The following is a 20580-nucleotide window of genomic DNA, read 5'->3' on the forward strand; positions in this document are numbered from 1 at the left end:
TGGGTACATTCTCATCGGATAGCTTGGTACCGTTGGCTTTAGGATTTAGATACTGTCCTCCCTAGTGTATCCTTAAGAGGTATAATAATCTGAAAGATATCAAACAACATAAAGAGTAGAAATTCTGCAGTGTGGCAGACAAAGGAAGCAAATAATGGAAGGTAACGACAACTCACATGACGACTTCAATATATGAGCCATGTCTAAGCTTGGGTTGTCGTCCACGGGCATTTCCCCAACGTCTGTTATCAGTCCTACTATCAAGCCTTTTGGGGCAACCTTCTAATTGCCAACCATGGCGGCAATTAATTCAAGCAAAGCACGGGTGGAAGCACCTGTTCTCCTAGCCGACAACCAATTCGACGATTCTCAGCTGACTGAGGATCTTACAAAAGACTATGCCGAAGAGAGCAGATCTATTGTACCCTACCTGCTAGAAAAGAGCCCAGAGTACCGAGAACTCAGTGATGTGAGACAACAGGTCAGTCACACTGAACCCAGATATCGTACATAATGCTCACCATGCTCTTAACAGGAATGGGAAACCCCAGAAGGCGATGAATATTTCGCAAACGTTCGTCGAAATGCTGCTAAGTCCGATGAAGAGACCTCGGCCTACTTTCATAAGCTCATGAGCGCAATCGGGCACGAAATTGATAAAGCCACGGATGCCTTCAGAGTTCAACAGGCTGATTCAACTCCACCTACCATTCTGGACATATGCATGGCGCCCGGTGCATTCCTCGAGATAGCATTGAAAAAGAACCCAGGCTCACACGCTCTCTTGCCTGTCTCCTGTGGAGGGTATAGGAGCCGTCTAACAGGTAACTCGAATACCAAGCGAGTATTTCTCGACGTGACTATGCTTGCTGCGGACATGGATGCGGACCAGATCCCCGAGGGTCATGAAGATGCTGAGAACTTCTTGCCCCGACAACTTGCGGAAGGTCGGCTTTTTGATTTGGTCATATGTGATGGGCAGGTCTTGAGGCTGCATTCACGCGCCCTGTATCGAGAGAAACGGGAAGCGACGAGACTAGCCATCACACAGCTTGCTTTGGGTCTCCAGCACCTTAGACCTGGTGGCACTATGATCGTTCTTCTTCACAAGCTAGAAGCGTGGAATACCGTCAATCTTATTTGGATGTTCCATAAAATCTCGTCGGTTCGGCTTTTCAAGCCAAAGACAGCTCACACCAAACGATCGTCTTTTTACCTGATTGCTACGAAGGTTGAAAGCCAAAACCCAGAAGCTATCGAAGCGGTCAAGCGTTGGAAGAGAATCTGGCGGGTTGCCACCTTTTCCTCTGATGAAGAGTACAGCGAGGTGATCTTGGACGAAGACTCGTCTATAGAAACAGTGCTCGAGAACTTCGGTCCAGAACTCGTAAAGTTGGGCAAGGCAATATGGAAGATACAGGCAGATGCGCTGGCTGATGCATCATCCGTGTAGAAGCCTGAGGATCGATCGATAGGGTTTGAAATAGACAATTCATCACCAAAGAATTGATTCAGATTGACTGTTGCTACTAGTTCATTGACTCTGAGCGTAGAGATTATGTAGCTTTGGACTTGTATCAAACAAACAGCCCAGAGGTCCACAACAGTAAATATTAGACCGCAAGCTCACATATCGAGAGAAACATAACATTCAAACCTTCATGCGCAACATCCATGGTTCACCACGCTGGGCCCAGGGGCCTTTTGTTAATTTCCCCCTTCGTGCTTAACCAGTTTCAGGAGTTACGTCGCACTTACCTATTGATATGACAGGAACACGTGCCTCCCAGATCTTCCCATCTCTACCTCTTAGCCTCTTCACCTCTTGACATCTTCACTTCTTCACTTCAACTCGCCAAATCTTCAAATCTTCAATTATTGACTTCTTCATCACTGTTACACTATGCCTGCCTTGGAATACACCCTGATCTTCTACATAACCCTTCTGCTTGGCTTTATTGTTGTTGCCTCGTAGTAAGTGGTGCTTGTTGGCCATCTTATGACGCCGTATTCTTGGATCATGCTGAGACCTCGCATAGCCAATCACCTAGCCTCACACTGCTCGCAATGGGATATGGCAACGACCCTGTTCCTCGCGTGTCCTCAGTCATCGATCAGCAATGCACTGAGCAGATAATTGAGTACGTAATTGACAACGCTGTGCAAATCCTCGACGCACTTTTCTGGCTGTGGATCAGATTTTACATCATCTGGCGAACCATTTCCCTTTTCCTGGATGATATAATTGTCCCAGCCACCATCCTTCTTGCCAAGAAGACCTATGGGTAACGTTATTTGACTTGGGTTCGTTTGATCTCGAACATGCAAAGCTAATTACTAAACTCAGGGCTTTCTGCCGGTATTGGTTTGAAAACAACCTGCCGAAATGAGGCTGAACGAATCTCTAATCATGGAGCATCGCAAACTTTGCCATGTCTATTTATAAATGACGAGCAAATGAGATAGCTGGGGAATAAATACTACGGGATGAGAGTTACCTCTACATTCAACAAGGAATACGCATATTCTCCCTGTTCTGTATAATTCAAGCTATTCCTCTCAAGGACCCGATTCGTGTTTTGTATAAAGTTGCATGATATGCACAGTGTGCATTGTGCATATGTAATATTGGAGATGCAACTGCCCCTACTACATAGTACCCCCATGAATGTGTCAAAGCACAGAGAGCAATGCAACCTTAAAGCATTTCCCCATACCCCCATTCCCTAAAATGGCCTATCACATAACAATGTCCCATTTCCTCGTTACAACCCCCATGCCATCCCCGCAGGATAGACCCCTCAATGCCCCCACGCCTTATCGATAGCCCCACTACCAGGTAACATAAATCTGCCGTTGGGACTCTTTTTTGCTAGCTACCCCTGTCAAAATGGATTATTCTCTGCAGAACCACGCATCCTATATTGGCCGTCCGGTCTCCGAACTTCCTACTCCAGCTCTCATCCTAAGCAAGCCCGTGCTAGAGCGGAACACCCAGATCTTATTAGACGATGTGAAACGGTTGGGGATTAAGTTTCGGCCCCATGTCAAGACTCTCAAGGTACTTTTTCTACCCCAAACTTGAGTTTCAAACAATGTACTAATTGCATTAACCCCGTAGTGTATCGAGGTCACCCGCATGATGCTAGGCGACGTGCACCGTGGGATCGTCGCATCGACGCTATCCGAGATCCGGGGCTGTTTGGATCTTGTCAAGGAAGGCAAACTAGACGAAGTGAGTTACAGTGACTATTTCCCAAAGAGTACCAGCTAAAATCATAAAAGTGTCTCTACGGCCTACCCGTCTCAGCCAGCGCCCTCCCATTTCTCGAGACATTAAGCAAATCCCTAAAGATCATCCTGATGATCGACAGCGAACAGCAGATAGATCTCCTCGAATCCTACGCCTCCAAATCATCTTCGCCCATAGAGCCATGGCCCGTCTTCGTTAAGATAGACGTCGGCTCCCAGCGCGCAGGAATCGTCACTGACTCCCCCTTCCTCCCAAGATTAATCCAGCGCATTGAGTCATCGTCTGTGGCCACTGTATACGGCTTCTACTGCCATGCCGGACACTCATATGCATGTCGCACAGAGGATGCCGCTGCCGCGGTCCTCCAGAGCGAAGTCGAGGGCGTAGTGGAAGCAGCTAAGGTCCTGGTCGACGGGAAATCCGATAGACGGGTTGTGGTGTCGGTGGGATCCACGCCCACAGCACATGTAGTGAAAAGATTGCAGGGTGTATTGCCCGAGGGGATGGAGTTGGAGTTACATGCTGGTATGTTGTGACAACTAAACCCGGCCATCTGAAAGAAACAGCGGAGACTGATATACATGTTAGGAAACTACCCCACCAACGACCTGCAGCAAGTGGCGACCTCACTCGTGGAACCGACGCAGCAGGCGGTGCGTATTCTTGCCGATGTCTGCAGCGTGTATCCTGAGCGCAACGAGGCGCTCGTCAATGCGGGAACTATTGCGCTCTCGAAGGAGACAGGCGACTTCCCCGGGTATGGGGTTGTCGTTGATCGGCCCCAGTGGAGTGTTGTGCGGATGTCGCAGGAGCATGGGATCCTTGGGTGGACGGAGTCTGATCAGACGCGTAGGCTTGTTGAGAAGACGGGGTCGAAATCTGGTGATGGGGAGAAGGTGGAGGCTGCGTTTACGGTTGGGGATAAGGTTTTGCTGTATATTCAGCATGCTTGCATTACAGCTGCTATGCATTATGCTTATTACGTTGTTGATGACGAGGATATTGTTAGGGAGACGTGGGTTCCGTGGAAGGGGTGGTGATTATTGGGGCCGTTAATAGCGTTTCTCTCTTCTGTATATATTGAATAATGTATTATTATTAGAGAATTTGAACAGCAGGTCAAACAATTGCGTGGAAAGGAATGTCTCAGCGCTCAACATTTCGTCACTCTATACTTTTAGGATCCAAGATATCCAAAGTAGTACATATCGCCCAAGTCCAATGGTAAATATCTGATACAGTGGAATAACATTTACTTTGATCGGTACAATTACTGAGACTGAAATCATATCGTGTAGATCATGATCATGAATTGATTAAGTATCAATGAGTAGAGAAAATTTGTCAAAACAAAAAGAGTCAACCCCGAATGGAAATGAGATTTGGATATTTTGTAAACCCAAAACCAGCCCACCCAGAGGTAAGAGAAGACACAAGTAGAAGAAAAAAAAGGATTATTATGCACAGGAGAACATAGGTGAATGGGTATCATGCAAACTTGGCTGGAACAAGACCCGTGCGGAAAATGCGTAGCAGCCGGACTGTTTTTCGTAGCTAATTTCTTTTCCGTCACTGGTATCGTGAGGCCCGTTGAGATAGGACCGAAAGTAATGAGTAAACAGGATCAAATCCAGAAAGGAAAGGCAATAAGAAATTATGATAAAGCGTGAGGCGTTGTGACTGGATAATTTTTTGGTTGATCATGGGAATCGTTAAGTCGTAATGGAGAACGATAATCAAGATAGCTGATTAGAGATGATGATGTTTTTGATATCTTATTGGCGGGAGGAGTCAATCGAAGGGGCGCGAGAAGGAGCGCGCGAGGGAATAGGTGAGGCAGCAGGTGATTGCCCAGTGACGAGATCTTCAGTGGTAAAGCGCGGCAACCGGCCGTGTGTAGAGCCATGAGTAGAGGGGTTGGAGGACATGGTGGAAGAGCGAGTAGAACTACTGTCCAGTCGCAATGAGTCAATGCGCTCCAGGTTGTCATAGTCGGGGAGCGGAGAGCCGTTGTAGTCCTCAATAAAGCTGTGGGCGCCATCCGGCTTGGTATAACTGGGAGGGCTTGCGGGAACATCCTCATAGATTGGAGGCATCTCCTCGTCCCAGCTGATGCCAAGACCGCCACGCTGAGTGACGTGGAGGTGGAACTGCATGCGAAGTACACGCGCGGCACCAGTCGGAGTAATTAGGCGGGTGTTGCCATTGGGGCAGAACTCCTCGGCCACGATAAGCTCGATGACCAGGTTATGCTTGACTTCCAGACCGCCGGGGGCATCCATGTCGCAGACGGCATTGGCTGCCGGGTTGATGTTCGCATCGAACTGCATAGTGATCTCACCACCAGCGGTGTCAAAGTCGGTCTTCCAGCCGTTCTTCTCCTCGTTGTGTCCAATCACGCGGGTCTCCTGGTGCAAAACACCCTTGCCCTCGCCGCCAATCTTGTGAGCGTGCTTCTGGCATGCCGTGGATACAATCTTCTGTTGCTCCTCAATGCGCCACATCATCTTTCGAAGACGCCAGCGGGTTTGGGTCTTTTCACCCTTGTCAACCACACCACTCAGGGTCATCTCGACGGGGAAGTTTCCGATAGGATAAACAACAGAGGGCAGCACAATGCGGCCAGTGAGGTTAGTAGGAGGGAAGATGCGGATAGAGGACTTGTCTGGTCCGGGAAGCAGAGAACGGCTAATGTCTAGAGGCAGCTTGAGGCTATATTCCTCTCCGGTGATGCTCCGCGCATGCGCCAACAGGAAGTATTCGATCTGGCCCAGCACACCATTGCAAGAAGCAGGAAGGTGGCCGGGGAACAGGTAGCTGAATGGGAAGTCATGATCCCCGCTATTGAGGCGAAGGTCCTCAGTGATGAAATTCCACTGGGTCAACTCTTCGGTGCGACTAGCACAATTGGAGCAATGACCTGAGACAGGCTTCTTGGTTGTGGTCTTGTGAACGAGACGTACATCAAACTGGCTCAAGACGACTCCACCAGTGAGCTCCGACACTGCAATGCGCAAGCGTCCAGAAAACAGCGCACCAGTAGAGCTGGCAGGTGGGCCATAGCAAACCAGTGGTGGTGATTCGATCAGAACATCCAGCTTGGCCGCTGGCGGGTGCACTTCATGGCTAGAGCGCTCCTTTGAACGTCCTGCACGTCCTAAGCTGCGGCGCTTCTCTTTGCTATGATCTCGGAGAGGGTGAATCAAGTGATCCATGGAGAAAGATAGACGGCGGTCTGGGGATCGTGCGCGATCTGACTTGTGGTTTGGCTTCTTCGACTGTCCGGGGATCTCATTGACGGATACGGTTGACGAGGAGTTGGAGTGACTTGGAGTTGAGGTGACGGATGAGTGTAGGGAACTCATCAGGTTGGGGATTAGACGGCCCGGCATATTGGCGATGTTTGTAGACGCCCAATTAGATGTGATAGGATTCGTATGTTCAAGAAGCAGTACGGTGATAGAATAATTGAGAAGTAGATGAGGCAATCCAACACATAATATGAGTTCCCTGAAAGTGTATGGGAAGATGATCTACAGAAGAAATTCAGCTTGTGAAGTGCGCAACCCGCCGCTTTTGAATGGCAAGAACAATCATGTGCTAATTCACTAGAACCATGGAAAACTAAAAAGTAGACCAAGGAAAATAGAATTTTCTTTGGAATTTTCTTTTTCTTTTTTCATTTTTTCATTGCTGTTTCCACTTGCCAGGTACCGGCGCATTCAATTAGAAAAAGAAAAAAATGGAAAAAAATTAGAAAGTGGGGCATAGGATAGCGTCATAGTGGGGTCTGACAATACAAATACTGTGTAATGACCAAAAGATACACTGCATTCGTGATCTTAAACCCCCCCAAGGTCCTATTTCAATGGTTCGAAATGTTTGTTTGTTATTCTGAGATCATCCTATTCTTAACCCCGGAAGTCGCAATTCTACCCGTGGACGGCTCATTCGAAACATGGCATCATTTCATCTTTACCCATGTCAGGTGGATCTGAGATCGAAAGAGCCTAAGATTTTATTATTAGATTGTTTATATAGACAATGGATATGTGTATATAGTTCCTTAAAATATATATAAACTACATATACCTCTTGCCCAGCATTTGCCATCGCCTGACTTATATGAATTATACCCCACATTCCAAATGATAGTGTCGGCATCATGCTTCGATCACAAAGGAACCTTCAGTAAAATTCAAGCTAGACCCCATCAGGGCAGTCAAAGGGAGCACATGATGCCACTGTTGGCTCCAGCCTTAGCGTTGAACGACCGTGCGCAATGACTCACGTACGATGATACCGGTTCGGCTAAATCGGTCGGATAGGTGTATATGTAGCTTCTCGGCTTGTACTCCGTATACAAAAATTGAATTGAACTTTGTCTAGCATTTCGGTTTTGCTCATAAGGTTCAAATTACAGCCTTGAAACCTAGGCATATGTATGTTGTATAGGCAATGTGATGCGACCAGTGACCCGATCATCCGTACTTATGTTATAGGGAAGACGGAAGTGCTACCCCGGCTTTAGATTATCAACCTCATAGCCCTACGGGACACACGGAGATGTGCCCGATGAGGTGTCTGTCATTGACAGTATCTCGACCTTAGAAATGCCACGGTGACCTGCAGGTATATCGTATTGGTTTATTATTACGTTTAAACTCATCAAAACTTCTATTCATCTGTTAGTGTTTCTTAATGGACAAATATATACTCCGTACGGAGTACTCTGTATACATACAATTTAGGATCGCGGATCCAAGGTTAGACCTAGTCATCACGTGGCGTGATGGCGTAGAATGACAGTAATGGACCACAAATTCCAGATGCCCAGACCTGTGTAAATGACAAACAATACCATACAAAGCCATTACCATACCGGCCATCATCTCTTCCAACAAGAGGATCTTCGACTAGCGCCAAAAATAAAATCCACCTTTCCGCATTGGGATAACAAAACGCGATGAAAAAGGACCCTTCGCGGAGCTCCACTGTGAAAATTTTTCTTTTTCCTTTTTTTTTTTTCTTGTTGACCGCCTAAATTTTTCAGTCGTCTGATCTATAAAAGTAGACTAATTAAGTGGACTTACTCTTAGAGTACGGAGATGCACTCCCTTCTTGAGGCCACGGGGCTCGCCTATCCTGTCTCTACCCCGCACTAAGAGCCAGACTTTTGCGGGGCACAGGTCTGTTTGAGCGTGAGATCTATGAAACCCCCCTAAAGAAAAAAAAAGCAGAAGTGAAGCATCTCAAATATCAGCATCTAAAGTATGATGTACAATGATCAACATCCAAAACAAAGGTTCTAGCCCTTTCACTGTCAAGATATGCTCCGTGCTCCCAAGGTCGTCCCATAGCGAATCACCATCCCCGCCGCTCACACTAATTACCTAACAACAACAACACCATCAGGAGTTAACCGCTCACAGTCACCTATGAGCATTGGCCTTGCGCGCAGGGTGCCCAGGTACTGGAGCTGCAGCACAGACACATGTTGTGTGCATGCAGGGTGCTTGAAGAATTGCGGCTTATTTGGGCTCGTGCGTCGGGTCAGGACTCCTGACTCGCCCGCTATGGAGCCGTACATAGTAAATGTTTTCCTCGGAGCTCTGTAAGCTGAGGGCATTGATCACGCCATGGCGTGTGTTGTACTCCGTACTCATTACCTATGTCGGGCTTAGAGACACGGATACGGTGATGCCATCCGGGTTTCTTCTTGCAATCCCGGGCACGTCAGCCCTTGCTACATCGGTGATTTAATGATTTGCGCTGTCGAGGTAGATCGATCTGACTAGCTTAGCTACATTGTATATGGCGCAATATTGTCCTAATCTAGGTAATATAGTAATGAAGCTATGGACGCATGAAGTAGGTCCACGCTGTCTCCTTTCTCGTTCTCCCCGGACTTGCTACAAGAGGTATACCAGTGTCGAAGCTAGGAAATTTTATCAACATCCTTAATAAACGGCCCGGAGGTCACGATCGCAAATCAGTGGTTGTCGTCCACCGGTGGCTCGTCGGATGGACTAGCCAATAATTGTTGCTAAATGGGACTTCGGGAAACGTCTCAGGCGAACTTCCTGTTTCGGGGCGATCTCGGCTTGCCCCTCCGATCTCTTTCCGCCTTTTTTTAGCTATTGTTTTTTTCCCATTTAATTCGCCGGCTTTGACTCCTTCGAGAAAGAGTTTATACAAAGTACATGCAGAAATGTGCTCCGCACATCTAGCCATATGCCATAAAATAACGCCATCTCGTCATAAGTCAGTGTATATAGCGTTTTAAGTAGGTACGATGTACGAAAGTCCGTGTAACCCATACGAAATTATTTTCACTTTTCCATTTTGTAAACGATTTCTAAATGGTGCCATTTAAAGCCGCAAAACTAGCCTAATTGAAAATAGAATGGTTACGGAGAATGGCCGTGTCTCCGCTTAAGCGCGGGAAAGCAGAAAATTTCTGTCGGTCATCCACTCGGAACTTTATACTCGGCCCGTTGCAACGTGATCTTTAGCCTCACGGCCCGCCGTAACGTCTCATCCCTGGTTCATCAAGGTAGTTTTTCCTCTCTTGGCTTAGAAGAATACAATTGAATGGAATCGCCTCCACCTTGAATGGGGCCAGAAACCATTGTTTCAACCTTTTTTTTTTCTAGGTTATATGTCGGAGGTCGCCGGTCACTTGGGGTAACAATTAGCTAAATTAGCTTGGCAATGAGACGATCGTTATGAGACCCAGTTCATTACCCGGTTTGATATTGCGGCTTCGATTTGGCTAGCGGTGTGGAAAGAATCAATGGATCCGGGGGCCAGACTCGTCTATCAATATCAAGAAGTACGTGTCGGTTTCATAGTTGGCTGATCAAAGCGACATCATGCGAAGTGTACGTATGCTCGTTTCATACTGTGACTCAAGCATATACTCTAAATAAGATTTTTTATATTGTCATCCCAGGTCTTATCAGATCTTGGCTGAGAGCACAGACAGACAGGGTCGTACATCGAAAGTAAAGCTTAATCTATGTTCTCCCTTATGGCGCGGCGGCCCTAGCTTGTTGGCCTTATAGGGCTTCTGGGGTTGTCAGATACCGCAGGCGTCTCTGAGGAGCGTTTTATATATTCACCTTCTATCAAGTGTTGCATTATTGATCTATGGGAAGTGACACATATCTAGTGAAGAGTTTCTGCAGACCAATTTATCTGGCGGGTTCAAGAATCTTCTCGTCCCTCAACAGACAGCTGCATATGTGGTAGATTCTGATTCATATGCCACGGTATACAAAAGAAAATCATTCAAATGGCAGAATATAACGGTTGAGTTAACTCAATATTTATCCGTCATGCCTATGTAGGTATGAACTACAACTCTATTATCTATCTACACTCGTTGAGAGCTGGGATAGATAGTTTTCACCTTGTGATATCTTTTTAGAGGTCTTTTTAGTGGTCTTTCCAGTAGTCTCTGCTGTGGTCTCAACTTTGCTATTTGCTACACTATCTGCTAGTCCAGGCTTGAGACCTTTGTTTACTTGTTTATTAGATTTATACTATAAATACCCTATTCCTTCATAGATTCCACAATACAGATGTCTCTTTCTTCATTATCTCTCTCACTTACTGCATGCTCAACACAGTGGTCTTCTCGGTGGTCTCACATGTCTTAATTTTATAGTCGAAGGCAAAAAAAAAGGCCGAAAAAGGTTTTGTGGAATGGACTTTCCTAAGTATAACCTTTGTTGTATTATCTATTAAGCCTATTTAGGAAATGGGTACCTGAAGTATGTACTTATATTGTTCACTCCAGGCGTTTCTTCTTAAACCTTTCCTCTCAACTCGTCCATCTGATACTCTCTTTCCATGCATAAAGGTACCACGCCAGTTACAATAGACACGCACAGATGGTCCTCAGTCTCAGACCAAAGCACCCAGAGTTTCCATATCACGACGAGATCAAATTTGACAACGACGGTAGTTTGGTGATTCCACCGTCCGATCGAGTGAACCACCTGGTCTTTCACCTGTGAAATAACAACTTTTTGCACAACCTCTGCCACCTTTTTGCCCTCTTGTTTCCTCATTGGGCGATCGATCATCCGCCATCTTTCAATGATGATCTCCCTCTTCCTTTGGTGCACGAAGACCATGAGGACAGTCTTCACATCGCCCCCGGTCTCGATCAGCCACCATCTAGCATCACAAGCCAGCTTGGCCTTTGATTCCGTGTAGCCTTTTACAATTGCCACAGTGGGCCATTTATCCGTGTGGACTGCGGGGAGGCTGACTGGGCCGTAAGAGGTATCGGGTTTCTTCTTGACCGACCCAGACTCTATCTGGGCTTCTCCGTATAGGAAGATTTTGTCGTGATTATTCATTCGAATAAGCTTTTCGAAAATAAACTTGTCAAGATGCCTGTGTGCAACTTCGTGGGCCTTAGTAGTCATCTTGACCAAGAGTAGTTTCAATGATGGGATGTAGGTGTCCGGCCTTGTTGGTTGTCCGGACTATGCAGTCTGGTACGGTAATGAAGAAGACGTGGCTGTCAGTGTTGTCGTGGTCGAAACCAAGGGCGTTGGAAGTGTATCAACGGGGGTCTCCCAAACGCTTAGATATATGGGTTGCAAACACAGACGTCGGAAGGACCTCCAGAAGATGGATCTCACTGTGTATGGTGTTGTGTATGATGGACAGTGGTGGGTCTTCTTAAAGATAAATAACGTCGTTATTCACAGCTGGGTAACTTTTGCGGCCTTGTGATATCTTTTCAGTGGTCTTTTCAGTGGTCTTTTCAGTGGTCTTTTCAGTGGTCTTTTCAGTGGTCTTTTCAGTGGTCTTTTCAGTGGTCTTTTCAGTGGTCTTTTCAGTGGTCTTTTCAGTGGTCTTTTCAGTGGTCTTTTCGTGGTCTTTTCAGTGGTCTTTTCAGTGGTCTTTTCAGTGGTCTTTTCAGTGGTCTTTTCAGTGGTCTTTTCAGTGGTCTTTTCAGTAGTCTTTTCAGTGGTCTTTTTAGTGGTCTTTTCAGTGGTCTTTTTAGTGGTCTTTTCAGTGGTCTTTTCAGTAGTCTTTTCAGTGGTCTTTTCAGTGGTCTTTTCAGTGGTCTTCTCGGATATCATTCTGGACTTTTCCAAGTATAAGCTTTGACATGTTCTAACTTGACTAGTGGTCAGAGCATATGATTCCTACTTGTCTCGGTGATTGCCAGGAAGCAGTCTGAATATTCTCTGTCCTTCTTTGTTTTTATTCATATTCCCTGCTTTCCTCGGACAAATCGTTTTTTTTTATAAAATCGATTGACTTCTTGAAATTTTATGTGGGAAGTGTTGAAGTATATATCGAGGGATAAAAACATTGATATTAGACCCATGACGTAACTCACCATATTTTATAGGCGCACCACCAGGCTGCCACAGTCACTAGCTATTTTAATGTACCATTTAAGCTACCGGCTAAGAAGGAATTAGGAAAGATGGGAGCTGTTGAAGTATTCTAGAATATTTACGTCTACAGCACGTAGGAAACCGGCACGTGACCTCACCGGCGATGGATCGCCATAGGAATCACTTGAGCTTCCCCTATTCCGGATGGAAGCTCAAGCCACCGTGTTCTTTTTTGGATTGCTCCAAAATCATCATGTGCTTGGCTGTTACTTCACCCCAGAAGTAGTTGACCCCTGCAACAACACAAGTGGGATGATTCACATTTCCCCACTGTTGACTTTGGTCTGATCTGGTCCACTCCATAAACAATTCCGCATTGCACCAGTTTCGGCCCAATTACCACAGCCCCAGCAATATAATCGGCCAGCACCGTATCCCCACCCTAGGTCGATCCTCGATTCTCCTCGGAACACGGAGAAACGGAAGCACAAGGCGCGGAACCCCACGAAATATCCAGACAACCCACGCAAACCCGCGAACCACACCAATTAAACACAATGTCGGCCTCATTCAACTGGACTGCGTTAGCAGTAGCCGTAACCGCAGTTTTCATATTCTGGACCTTCTCCTCAACCTCCTCCTCACCCTTCACACGGTCACTCCCACGCCTCGAAAACAAGCGTATCTGTCTCCTAATCGCACACCCAGATGACGAAGCCATGTTCTTCGCACCATCGGTGCTATCCCTCACCAGGCCCGAGCTCGGCAACCACCTAAAGATCCTCTGTCTCAGCAGCGGCGACGCAGATGGCCTAGGCGAGACACGCAAGCAAGAGCTCCAGAAATCAGCCAAACAGCTCGGGCTTCGCAGCGAATCAGACGTTTTCATAGTCGACGATCCGAAAAGATTCCCCGATGGAATGGACAAGAACTGGGATGAGGGCCTAATCTCGTCCCTGCTGGCCTCGGCTTTCGCTCCGGAAATGGCCGCGCAGAAGAAGCAGCCTGGAAAGCGTGTCGATCCTAACAAGGCTCCTACCGCTACGATCGATATTATAATTACCTTTGACAAACACGGCATCAGTAATCATCCTAATCATCGCTCGCTGTACTACGGCGCTGTGAACTTCATCCGCGCCCTGATGAAGGACAAGGCCGGGTTTACTTGTCCTGTCACGCTGTATACACTGACTACGACGTCCGTGTTCCGCAAGTATGCCGGTGTGCTTGATGCGCCGCTCTCCATGTTCCTTGGTGTATGGAGTAACATCACTGGCGGGTTGCGCTCGAAACAGAAGGATGCCGCGGCCGGTCCTGTACGGCTGCTGTTTGTTAGCTCAATAAATGAGTGGTTGATTGCGCAGTCCGCTATGGTCATTTGTCATAAGAGTCAGATGGTTTGGTTCCGGTGGGGATGGATCACCATTGGGAGATATATGACTGTCAATGACCTCCAGCGGGAGAAAGTCTAAGTGACTGGTCCTTCGCTTGTTCTTATATGCCCAGATGAAGGCCTTCGAATCTCTGCGGCTTTTGCCCAGATCTTGTAACATTATGGCTGATTTGCCCTTTCTTGCGTTGATATCTCACGCTTCATGTCTGCATATGATTTCTCAAGGCACGTACGCCTTCTTGTACACTCATCTCTACAATTCAACTTACAAAGCTCATGTACTCGATGGGCTCCATAATGGACATAATGTCTTTGACTATTGAAAAATACAGAGGGAAAAAAAGACGAAGACTAAAATAGGACTACTGGTGACATTGTAAAAGTGGATATCATGTATGGTGAACATCAAACGCAAATGATTCGAACGATAGAAAAGAGAACGCCCTGCTTATGAACACCAAGGATTACCGTCGTTCCAGAATACAGACTTATGGGGGGTTTGAGTAAGGCCCAGGGCACGAATCCGACCATAAATTCCGACCTCAGGGCTATTCTTCTGCGACAAGGGATGATCATCTGGGTAATCAACCCACGTCTTGAATTTTTCGAGCTTTTCATTCAACTTTGTGCTCAGGTGTATCTGGAAGGTGTAGATGCGATTGAGCGGTGAAATAGACGGGTCCAGCTGAGGGTACTCAGCGAGCAAGAGTTTCCAGAATATCCTATCATCAAGGACCTTGGGCTCAACCGGATGGAACAGATCCGGCCCATCTGGTACCCGCCGAGCATGAACGCGGCCATACTGGCTCATGTACCTAGTATTAGAGGTTGTTTTGCCAAGAAATTCGACTGTTCCACCCTCTTCGGCTGTATATTCGTAGCTATTACGCTCTGGCAGAAAGTCTTTCCATTCTTCCAGTAACTTGGGCCGTTCTTGGAACTCCCAGGCTTCCAGCGATACGTCGTTCCACTTCTTTGCGATGATCATTGAATAAGCTATGCGCTGCAATTGATAAGTCTGCTGGTAGAGTTCCAGTCGGAGGAGATCGTATGTGTTGATGGCTTCGGCGAGTAGGGGGCAGTGGAATAGTGACATGTCTGGCTTCACGTCATTTTGTCGTTGGTCATCGACTGAAATCGGCTCCCCATGATCGTTCGCTGGCGGTCTCATGCTGTCCAAGATTGGCTGTAGACATTTCATGACGGTGTCTCTCGCTTCCCTTCTTCTGATCCTTGTTTGGCTCAAAATATCATATGCTTCACGCATGTCTCTTTTGCAAGCCTCTAGATCGCCGTCTAGTTTGTTGGTTTGGGTTGTGAATCGGTACATTTGCACAGTTGCAGGAACATTGTATTCCGTCCTTAATATGTGGAACACTTCACGGACCATGTCTCTCGGGACTTGGCCTTTTCGCCCATCTTGTGCCTGTCTCCGCTTGTGTTGTTTGGAGAGAGTGAACGTCCTTTCTAGCAACTCAGACCAGACCCTTGCCGAAATGGTGATGTCGTACGAGGAAGCTATGTAGTCAACTGTTCTCATGGCGGCGTGCATGTCGTTATTTGTACCAAAGACATGTGCCACGGCGAAAAGAAGATTCTCATTTGGGTACAGGCCAGACCAGGTTTCATAAGGTGTAATTGGTGGCAGCATCGAGTTATCCTTGGTCATGATGGCATCAACATCGACATTCCATACAGCCTTGAGGGTATTCTTGGCAGCTTTCGCGTCGCCAACTCGGGCAGCTGCGAGGAGGATATTGATGTATGTCTGCACATCGCCGCTAAGTCCGCTCTGGCTCATTTGACTGAATATATCCAGCACAGATCCCTTAGTACTATAAGCCGCGGTTCCGTAGCCACGATGTCCAGGAGTCGCATCTGGCATGCGCCGCTTTTTGTAACTGTAAGGGACGATGCGAGTATTGTATTTTTCTTTTCCCACGTAGCAGTGGTCCCAGACCAATCCTGACATATAGTGGTTATAGCACGCTGCGTCAGGAGTGACACCGTTGGAATACATTCCAGCCCAAAGCGCCTGGACTAAGGGGCCATTCCCCATAGCCTGGGCGCAGTCAAGGAGGTGGGTGTACTCGGCTAGCTGAGGTAGATGTCCGGCTTCGGATCGATATTGAATGATCGTCAGCAAATCCTCTGTAAACTTGTCGAACGTCGCTTCCAAGGTTTTGACCCCGTCCATCAACACACCCCACCCATGTAGTGTATGGTGAAGCTCCCGGTAGGGTACCACAAAATGAGCTGGAGAGAGTAGGTGCAGGGCTTCGATGAATACGGTCGGTGGTAGCGATCCAACTAGCTCTACCGACCGTGGATCGGCCATGGCTTCTAGCACTTGGTTGGGTTGTCTGTTTTCAAGGACTCGGAAGAAGTACGCCCTGTACTGCGCCTCCTCTGCGGGAGAGGTCCATTTTGGCAGAGGCACGTGGTTCTCATTATTGAGACTCGCAGGACGTGGAACAGCGAGGTCGCTGCTCCATCGTTGACTAGTTGTAGTCAATTGCCGTATGGAATTGCGATAGAAAGTTTGTGGAATTCTTTGCGCTGAAAAATCCCATGTCTTCGTATTTGGAGAAATTGCGACACAATGTATTCTTGGGCGACTCAGATGACAATGTGGGGTGAATCTGGGTTTAATGCCGTCTCTAGACCGAGAGGAGACAACTAAGCGAGAAGCGAACTTCTCAGCGAATGAAGTCTGCCGCATTGTAAGGTGTAGCAAGAAATAGTTTTAGGAATTAGGAGAAAACAAAGAGTACAGAAATCCCCAGGGGCCCAAATGAGGGGAAGCTGTGCGCTTCGACCCCGGGTCTTTTGGCAGGGTACTTCATGCAGGTTGTGCTTCATAGTAGAGTAAGCGCATGAATCCCTCCACAAATGATTAGGCGAGACTATAATATTTAATTTTATGGCTATAATACATGGATTGTGGTTGATGACCATATAAATTAGACGTGTAGATATTCCACACTATTTAACTCCACCATCTTATAGATCTCATGTGGATACTTTGGGAAAAGAAACCCGGGGTAAAATGCTGACTCATCCGACCTCTTGGCAGGTTACACGCTAAACCATATTGGGTATCAGCCAAAGCTCGTTGATTCTGCGTGTGTGTGGACCTACACTTAACCTAATCCAATCGCCATTTCATCATGGCCGACAATGAAGATACTGGCGGTCCATCCGTCTCCGAGCCCTTGGATCTTGTTCGTCTCTCCCTTGATGAGACCGTGTTCGTGAAGCTGCGTGGTGATCGCGAGCTCAAGGGCCGCCTTCATGTGAGCTACCCCCCCTCCAGCAGCCTTTAGGGTAACTACTGACTATGATATGTGTCTATAGGCATACGATAGCCACTGCAACCTAGTCCTTGGCGATGTGGAGGAGACAATTTACGTGGTAGAAGAGGATGAGAATGAAGAGGAGACTTTGCGGGTATGAAATCCTGTGAAATTTGGGAAATTCACACTGGCGCAGTCTAATCTAGGTTCTCCGATACAGACAATCAAGAAACAAGAAGAGATGCTTTTCGTCCGAGGTGAGTCGGAGCAATTATGGGATATCTTGAGTGGGTTGTTGATTCCTATCTAGGAGACTCCGTGGTCTTGATCTCCCCCCAGGCATGAACGGGCTTGATATGTCATTGATAGAAAGGCGTCCGGCGACGGGAACAACACTAGGAAGGACACAATATACCACAAAATGCTGTCAACATAGATAGGCAACGATACCATGAAAATTGGTTTATGATCATGCACACTAGTCATGTTGGATGTAGCCTCCAGAGCTGAGTAGGCTATGCAATTGTTAGTCATAGTTTTCTTTATAGTAGATTTATATCGAGTCACTGGCATGTGGTTGACATAGCCGACTGCCCAGGTGGTCTGGTCGATGACTCAACTGGTGACTCCAACTTATCGATAAAGCTTCCCCATTTCCCCCTTTGCTTTTTTGACATACCTATTCAAATATTTACTTTAATATCCTTTCATCTTTTGTTCATCTGGGTAAAAGAAAACTATGATCACTCGAATACAACTTCACATCCGCCAACAATAACGGCGATCCGATCCACCGACCAATAACGTCACTTACCCCAAAAAAGCGGCACAGCGATCAGTCGACACAGTTGAACTTACCAACTCCACACAATGCCAATAGCCGGGAAACTGAGCCATGAGGAGCGAAGACGAGGTGAAGTAGTATGTGTATCTAGGGAAATGCAATAAGTTCCCCATCTTACATGACTTTCAACTTAGGCCCTTAGTGAATTCGCCGAGTATGCCGACAAACAGCAAGCCCACCGCTCCGGCCAAGTCGCACCTAGCGACAGCGGATATTCCACCGCTAGTGTATCGCGCGATCTTGAGGACCATGCAGAGCTTGACATCCTTGATCAGCTAGGGCTGTCCGATGCCCCCCAAACAGCCAAGCTTAAGGAGCTCCTTCTTGGTACAGGCGATGCCGTCGAAGACAACCTGCAAGTGCTAGCTGGGATATTGCAAATACGCATTGATGAAGGACACGGGGAAACCATCTTTGATATCGGGTTGGAGGATGGTGGTGAATCCATGGGCTTCGACCTCGATCAATGGAAGACGGCATTGCAGCGCTTGCGCGAAGCAGCCGAGACTATCCCCGCCCACTGCCGAGTATTGCTGACATATAACGTCGGAGGCCCTGAAGAATCGCCTGTTACCAATGACCGCGTACAGGGTGCTTGGGGCAAGGTCCTTGTGCGCCACCACGCTGATAACATCGAGGAGATGGCGGAGCTCCGGATTGCCGTGGTGGGGAATGTTGATGCCGGAAAGAGCACTATTCTAGGAGTGCTGGTTAAAGGCGGCCTTGACGATGGACGTGGTCGCGCGCGAGTAAATCTGTTCCGCCATAAGCACGAGATTGAAAGTGGACGTACCAGCTCCGTCGGGTTGGAGATAATGGGCTTCGACAGCCGAGGTGAAATAGTTGGCAATTCGCAGGGCCGAAAGCTCTCCTGGGAAGACATCGGCAGGCGCTCTGCTAAGGTCATCTCCTTCTCCGACCTGGCAGGCCACGAGCGTTATCTGCGCACCACTGTATTCGGTATGCTGAGCAGCAGCCCCAATTACTGTTTGCTGATGGTCGCTGCCAACAATGGTCTTATCGGAATGAGCAAGGAACATTTGGGTATTGCTTTAGCTCTCAATGTGCCTGTCATGGTCATCGTCACGAAGATTGACATCTGCCCACCCCATGTTCTGCAGGAGACATTGTCCCAGCTGACCAAAATTCTCAAATCGCCTGGGGCGCGCAAAATTCCAATATTCGTCAAGGATATGGAAGAGACCATTAACACTGCCACACAATTCGTCAGCCAGCGGATTTGTCCTATTTTCCAAGTGTCCAATGTCACAGGAGAGAACCTCGACCTAGTACGGACCTTCCTGAACATTTTGCCCCACCGCGGTCACTATGATGCCGAGGGCGCCTTCGAGTTCTTGATCAACGACACTTTCTCTGTTCCTCATGTCGGTACAGTTGTCTCGGGTGTAGTCAAGTCCGGTGTCATTCATGCCGGAGACACGGTCATAGTGGGACCAGACTCGCTCGGCCAGTTCACCACCACAGTCATCAAATCCATTGAGCGCAAGCGTATCCAGGTGAATGCTTGCTTTGCTGGCCAGTCTGGATCTTTCGCCCTGAAGCGCATCCGCCGGAAGGAAGTGCGCAAGGGTATGGTAGTGTTGAAGAAGCTCGAGGAGGCTCCAAAGGTGTACCGGGAATTCGTCGCGGAGGGTAAGTTGGCTATTCAGGCTCTGTTGGTCACATACTAATGAGAAATAGTCCTGATTCTTTCTCATGCAACCACTATCAAGCCTAAATACCAGGCTATGCTTCATGTCGGCGCAGTCAGTCAGACATGTTCGGTTATTGACATCGACCGCCCTTTCATTCGTACTGGAGATCGAGCGTTAGTTGCGTTTAGATTCGTCCAACGTCCTGAATTCTTAGCCCCTGGGGACCGTGTCCTCTTCCGTGAGGGCAAGACGAAAGGTCTGGGAATTGTTAAAAGCATCGGTTATGACCCAACGAAACCTTTGAACCCAAATGCAAAGGAGGGAGCTTCTACCCCTACATCACAGATACCTCATGATTAGATTTATTTTTATTTTTGTTTTTACTTGTCTAACCGAGTTTCTTTGTTCTTTGTCCCTCTTAAGTTTGATATTTTTCTTTCTAAGCGTTAGACATTAGATATGTCCTTGTGTTTTTCTTTTAAGCCGGATTGTGTTTACGCATAGCATGTTAATATAATAGTCAATTGGCTATGGGCTGATCATATTGGGTCTATTGATACCTTTGCATCTATTGCTATATACGACTATAGTATGAGGTCACATGATATATATCATATCTATGAATATGACGTCACTCTATGACATAGGGATCGCCGCTCTCTCGACAATGCAATCTATCAAGTGGAATATCATTCGCACTTGAGAAATCAGTGGAATCAAATGGGGTACGATGGAGGGATCGCTGTTCAAGCCCCAAATCCACTGACG

At 47.3% G+C, this 20580-nt stretch overlaps 9 protein-coding genes across 9 annotated transcripts; 6 read left to right on the plus strand and 3 right to left on the minus strand.

Moving 5' to 3' along the window:
• Positions 1 to 295: 295 nt before the first annotated feature.
• Positions 296 to 1453, plus strand: PGRI_015300 (uncharacterized protein; the record flags this gene model as incomplete). Its single annotated transcript, XM_040789243.1, has 2 exons — positions 296 to 481; positions 536 to 1453. 2 exons carry the CDS (start codon positions 296 to 298, stop codon positions 1451 to 1453), a joined length of 1104 nt encoding a protein of 367 aa, XP_040646196.1.
• A 450-nt stretch (positions 1454 to 1903) lies between these two features.
• PGRI_015310 (uncharacterized protein) lies at positions 1904 to 2289 on the plus strand (the record flags this gene model as incomplete). Its single annotated transcript, XM_040789244.1, has 2 exons — positions 1904 to 1974; positions 2040 to 2289. 2 exons carry the CDS (start codon positions 1904 to 1906, stop codon positions 2287 to 2289), a joined length of 321 nt encoding a protein of 106 aa, XP_040646197.1.
• Positions 2290 to 2890: 601 nt separating this feature from the next.
• PGRI_015320 (D-serine ammonia-lyase DSD1) lies at positions 2891 to 4293 on the plus strand (the record flags this gene model as incomplete). The annotated part of the gene is made up of 4 exons (XM_040789245.1): positions 2891 to 3061; positions 3122 to 3235; positions 3286 to 3778; positions 3842 to 4293. The coding sequence occupies 4 exons, from the start codon at positions 2891 to 2893 to the stop codon at positions 4291 to 4293; spliced, it is 1230 nt and encodes a 409-aa protein (XP_040646198.1).
• Positions 4294 to 5028: 735 nt separating this feature from the next.
• PGRI_015330 (alpha-arrestin) lies at positions 5029 to 6645 on the minus strand (the record flags this gene model as incomplete). The annotated part of the gene is made up of 1 exon (XM_040789246.1): positions 5029 to 6645. One exon carries the CDS (start codon positions 6643 to 6645, stop codon positions 5029 to 5031), a length of 1617 nt encoding a protein of 538 aa, XP_040646199.1.
• A 4422-nt stretch (positions 6646 to 11067) lies between these two features.
• PGRI_015340 (uncharacterized protein) lies at positions 11068 to 11694 on the minus strand (the record flags this gene model as incomplete). Its single annotated transcript, XM_040789247.1, has 1 exon — positions 11068 to 11694. The coding sequence occupies one exon, from the start codon at positions 11692 to 11694 to the stop codon at positions 11068 to 11070; it is 627 nt and encodes a 208-aa protein (XP_040646200.1).
• A 1487-nt stretch (positions 11695 to 13181) lies between these two features.
• PGRI_015350 (PIG-L family deacetylase) lies at positions 13182 to 14096 on the plus strand (the record flags this gene model as incomplete). Its single annotated transcript, XM_040789248.1, has 1 exon — positions 13182 to 14096. The coding sequence occupies one exon, from the start codon at positions 13182 to 13184 to the stop codon at positions 14094 to 14096; it is 915 nt and encodes a 304-aa protein (XP_040646201.1).
• Positions 14097 to 14465: 369 nt separating this feature from the next.
• PGRI_015360 (uncharacterized protein) lies at positions 14466 to 16355 on the minus strand (the record flags this gene model as incomplete). The annotated part of the gene is made up of 1 exon (XM_040789249.1): positions 14466 to 16355. The coding sequence occupies one exon, from the start codon at positions 16353 to 16355 to the stop codon at positions 14466 to 14468; it is 1890 nt and encodes a 629-aa protein (XP_040646202.1).
• Positions 16356 to 17187: 832 nt separating this feature from the next.
• Positions 17188 to 17658, plus strand: PGRI_015370 (U4/U6-U5 snRNP complex subunit LSM3; the record flags this gene model as incomplete). The annotated part of the gene is made up of 4 exons (XM_040789250.1): positions 17188 to 17313; positions 17375 to 17467; positions 17534 to 17570; positions 17624 to 17658. 4 exons carry the CDS (start codon positions 17188 to 17190, stop codon positions 17656 to 17658), a joined length of 291 nt encoding a protein of 96 aa, XP_040646203.1.
• Positions 17659 to 18183: 525 nt separating this feature from the next.
• On the plus strand, positions 18184 to 20172 carry PGRI_015380 (putative GTP binding protein (GTPBP1); the record flags this gene model as incomplete). The annotated part of the gene is made up of 3 exons (XM_040789251.1): positions 18184 to 18234; positions 18292 to 19810; positions 19859 to 20172. The coding sequence occupies 3 exons, from the start codon at positions 18184 to 18186 to the stop codon at positions 20170 to 20172; spliced, it is 1884 nt and encodes a 627-aa protein (XP_040646204.1).
• Positions 20173 to 20580: the final 408 nt, after the last annotated feature.

This window comes from Penicillium griseofulvum (assembly GCF_001561935.1).
Source record: "Penicillium griseofulvum strain PG3 chromosome Unknown contig_80, whole genome shotgun sequence".
Lineage (NCBI taxonomy): Eukaryota > Fungi > Ascomycota > Eurotiomycetes > Eurotiales > Aspergillaceae > Penicillium > Penicillium griseofulvum.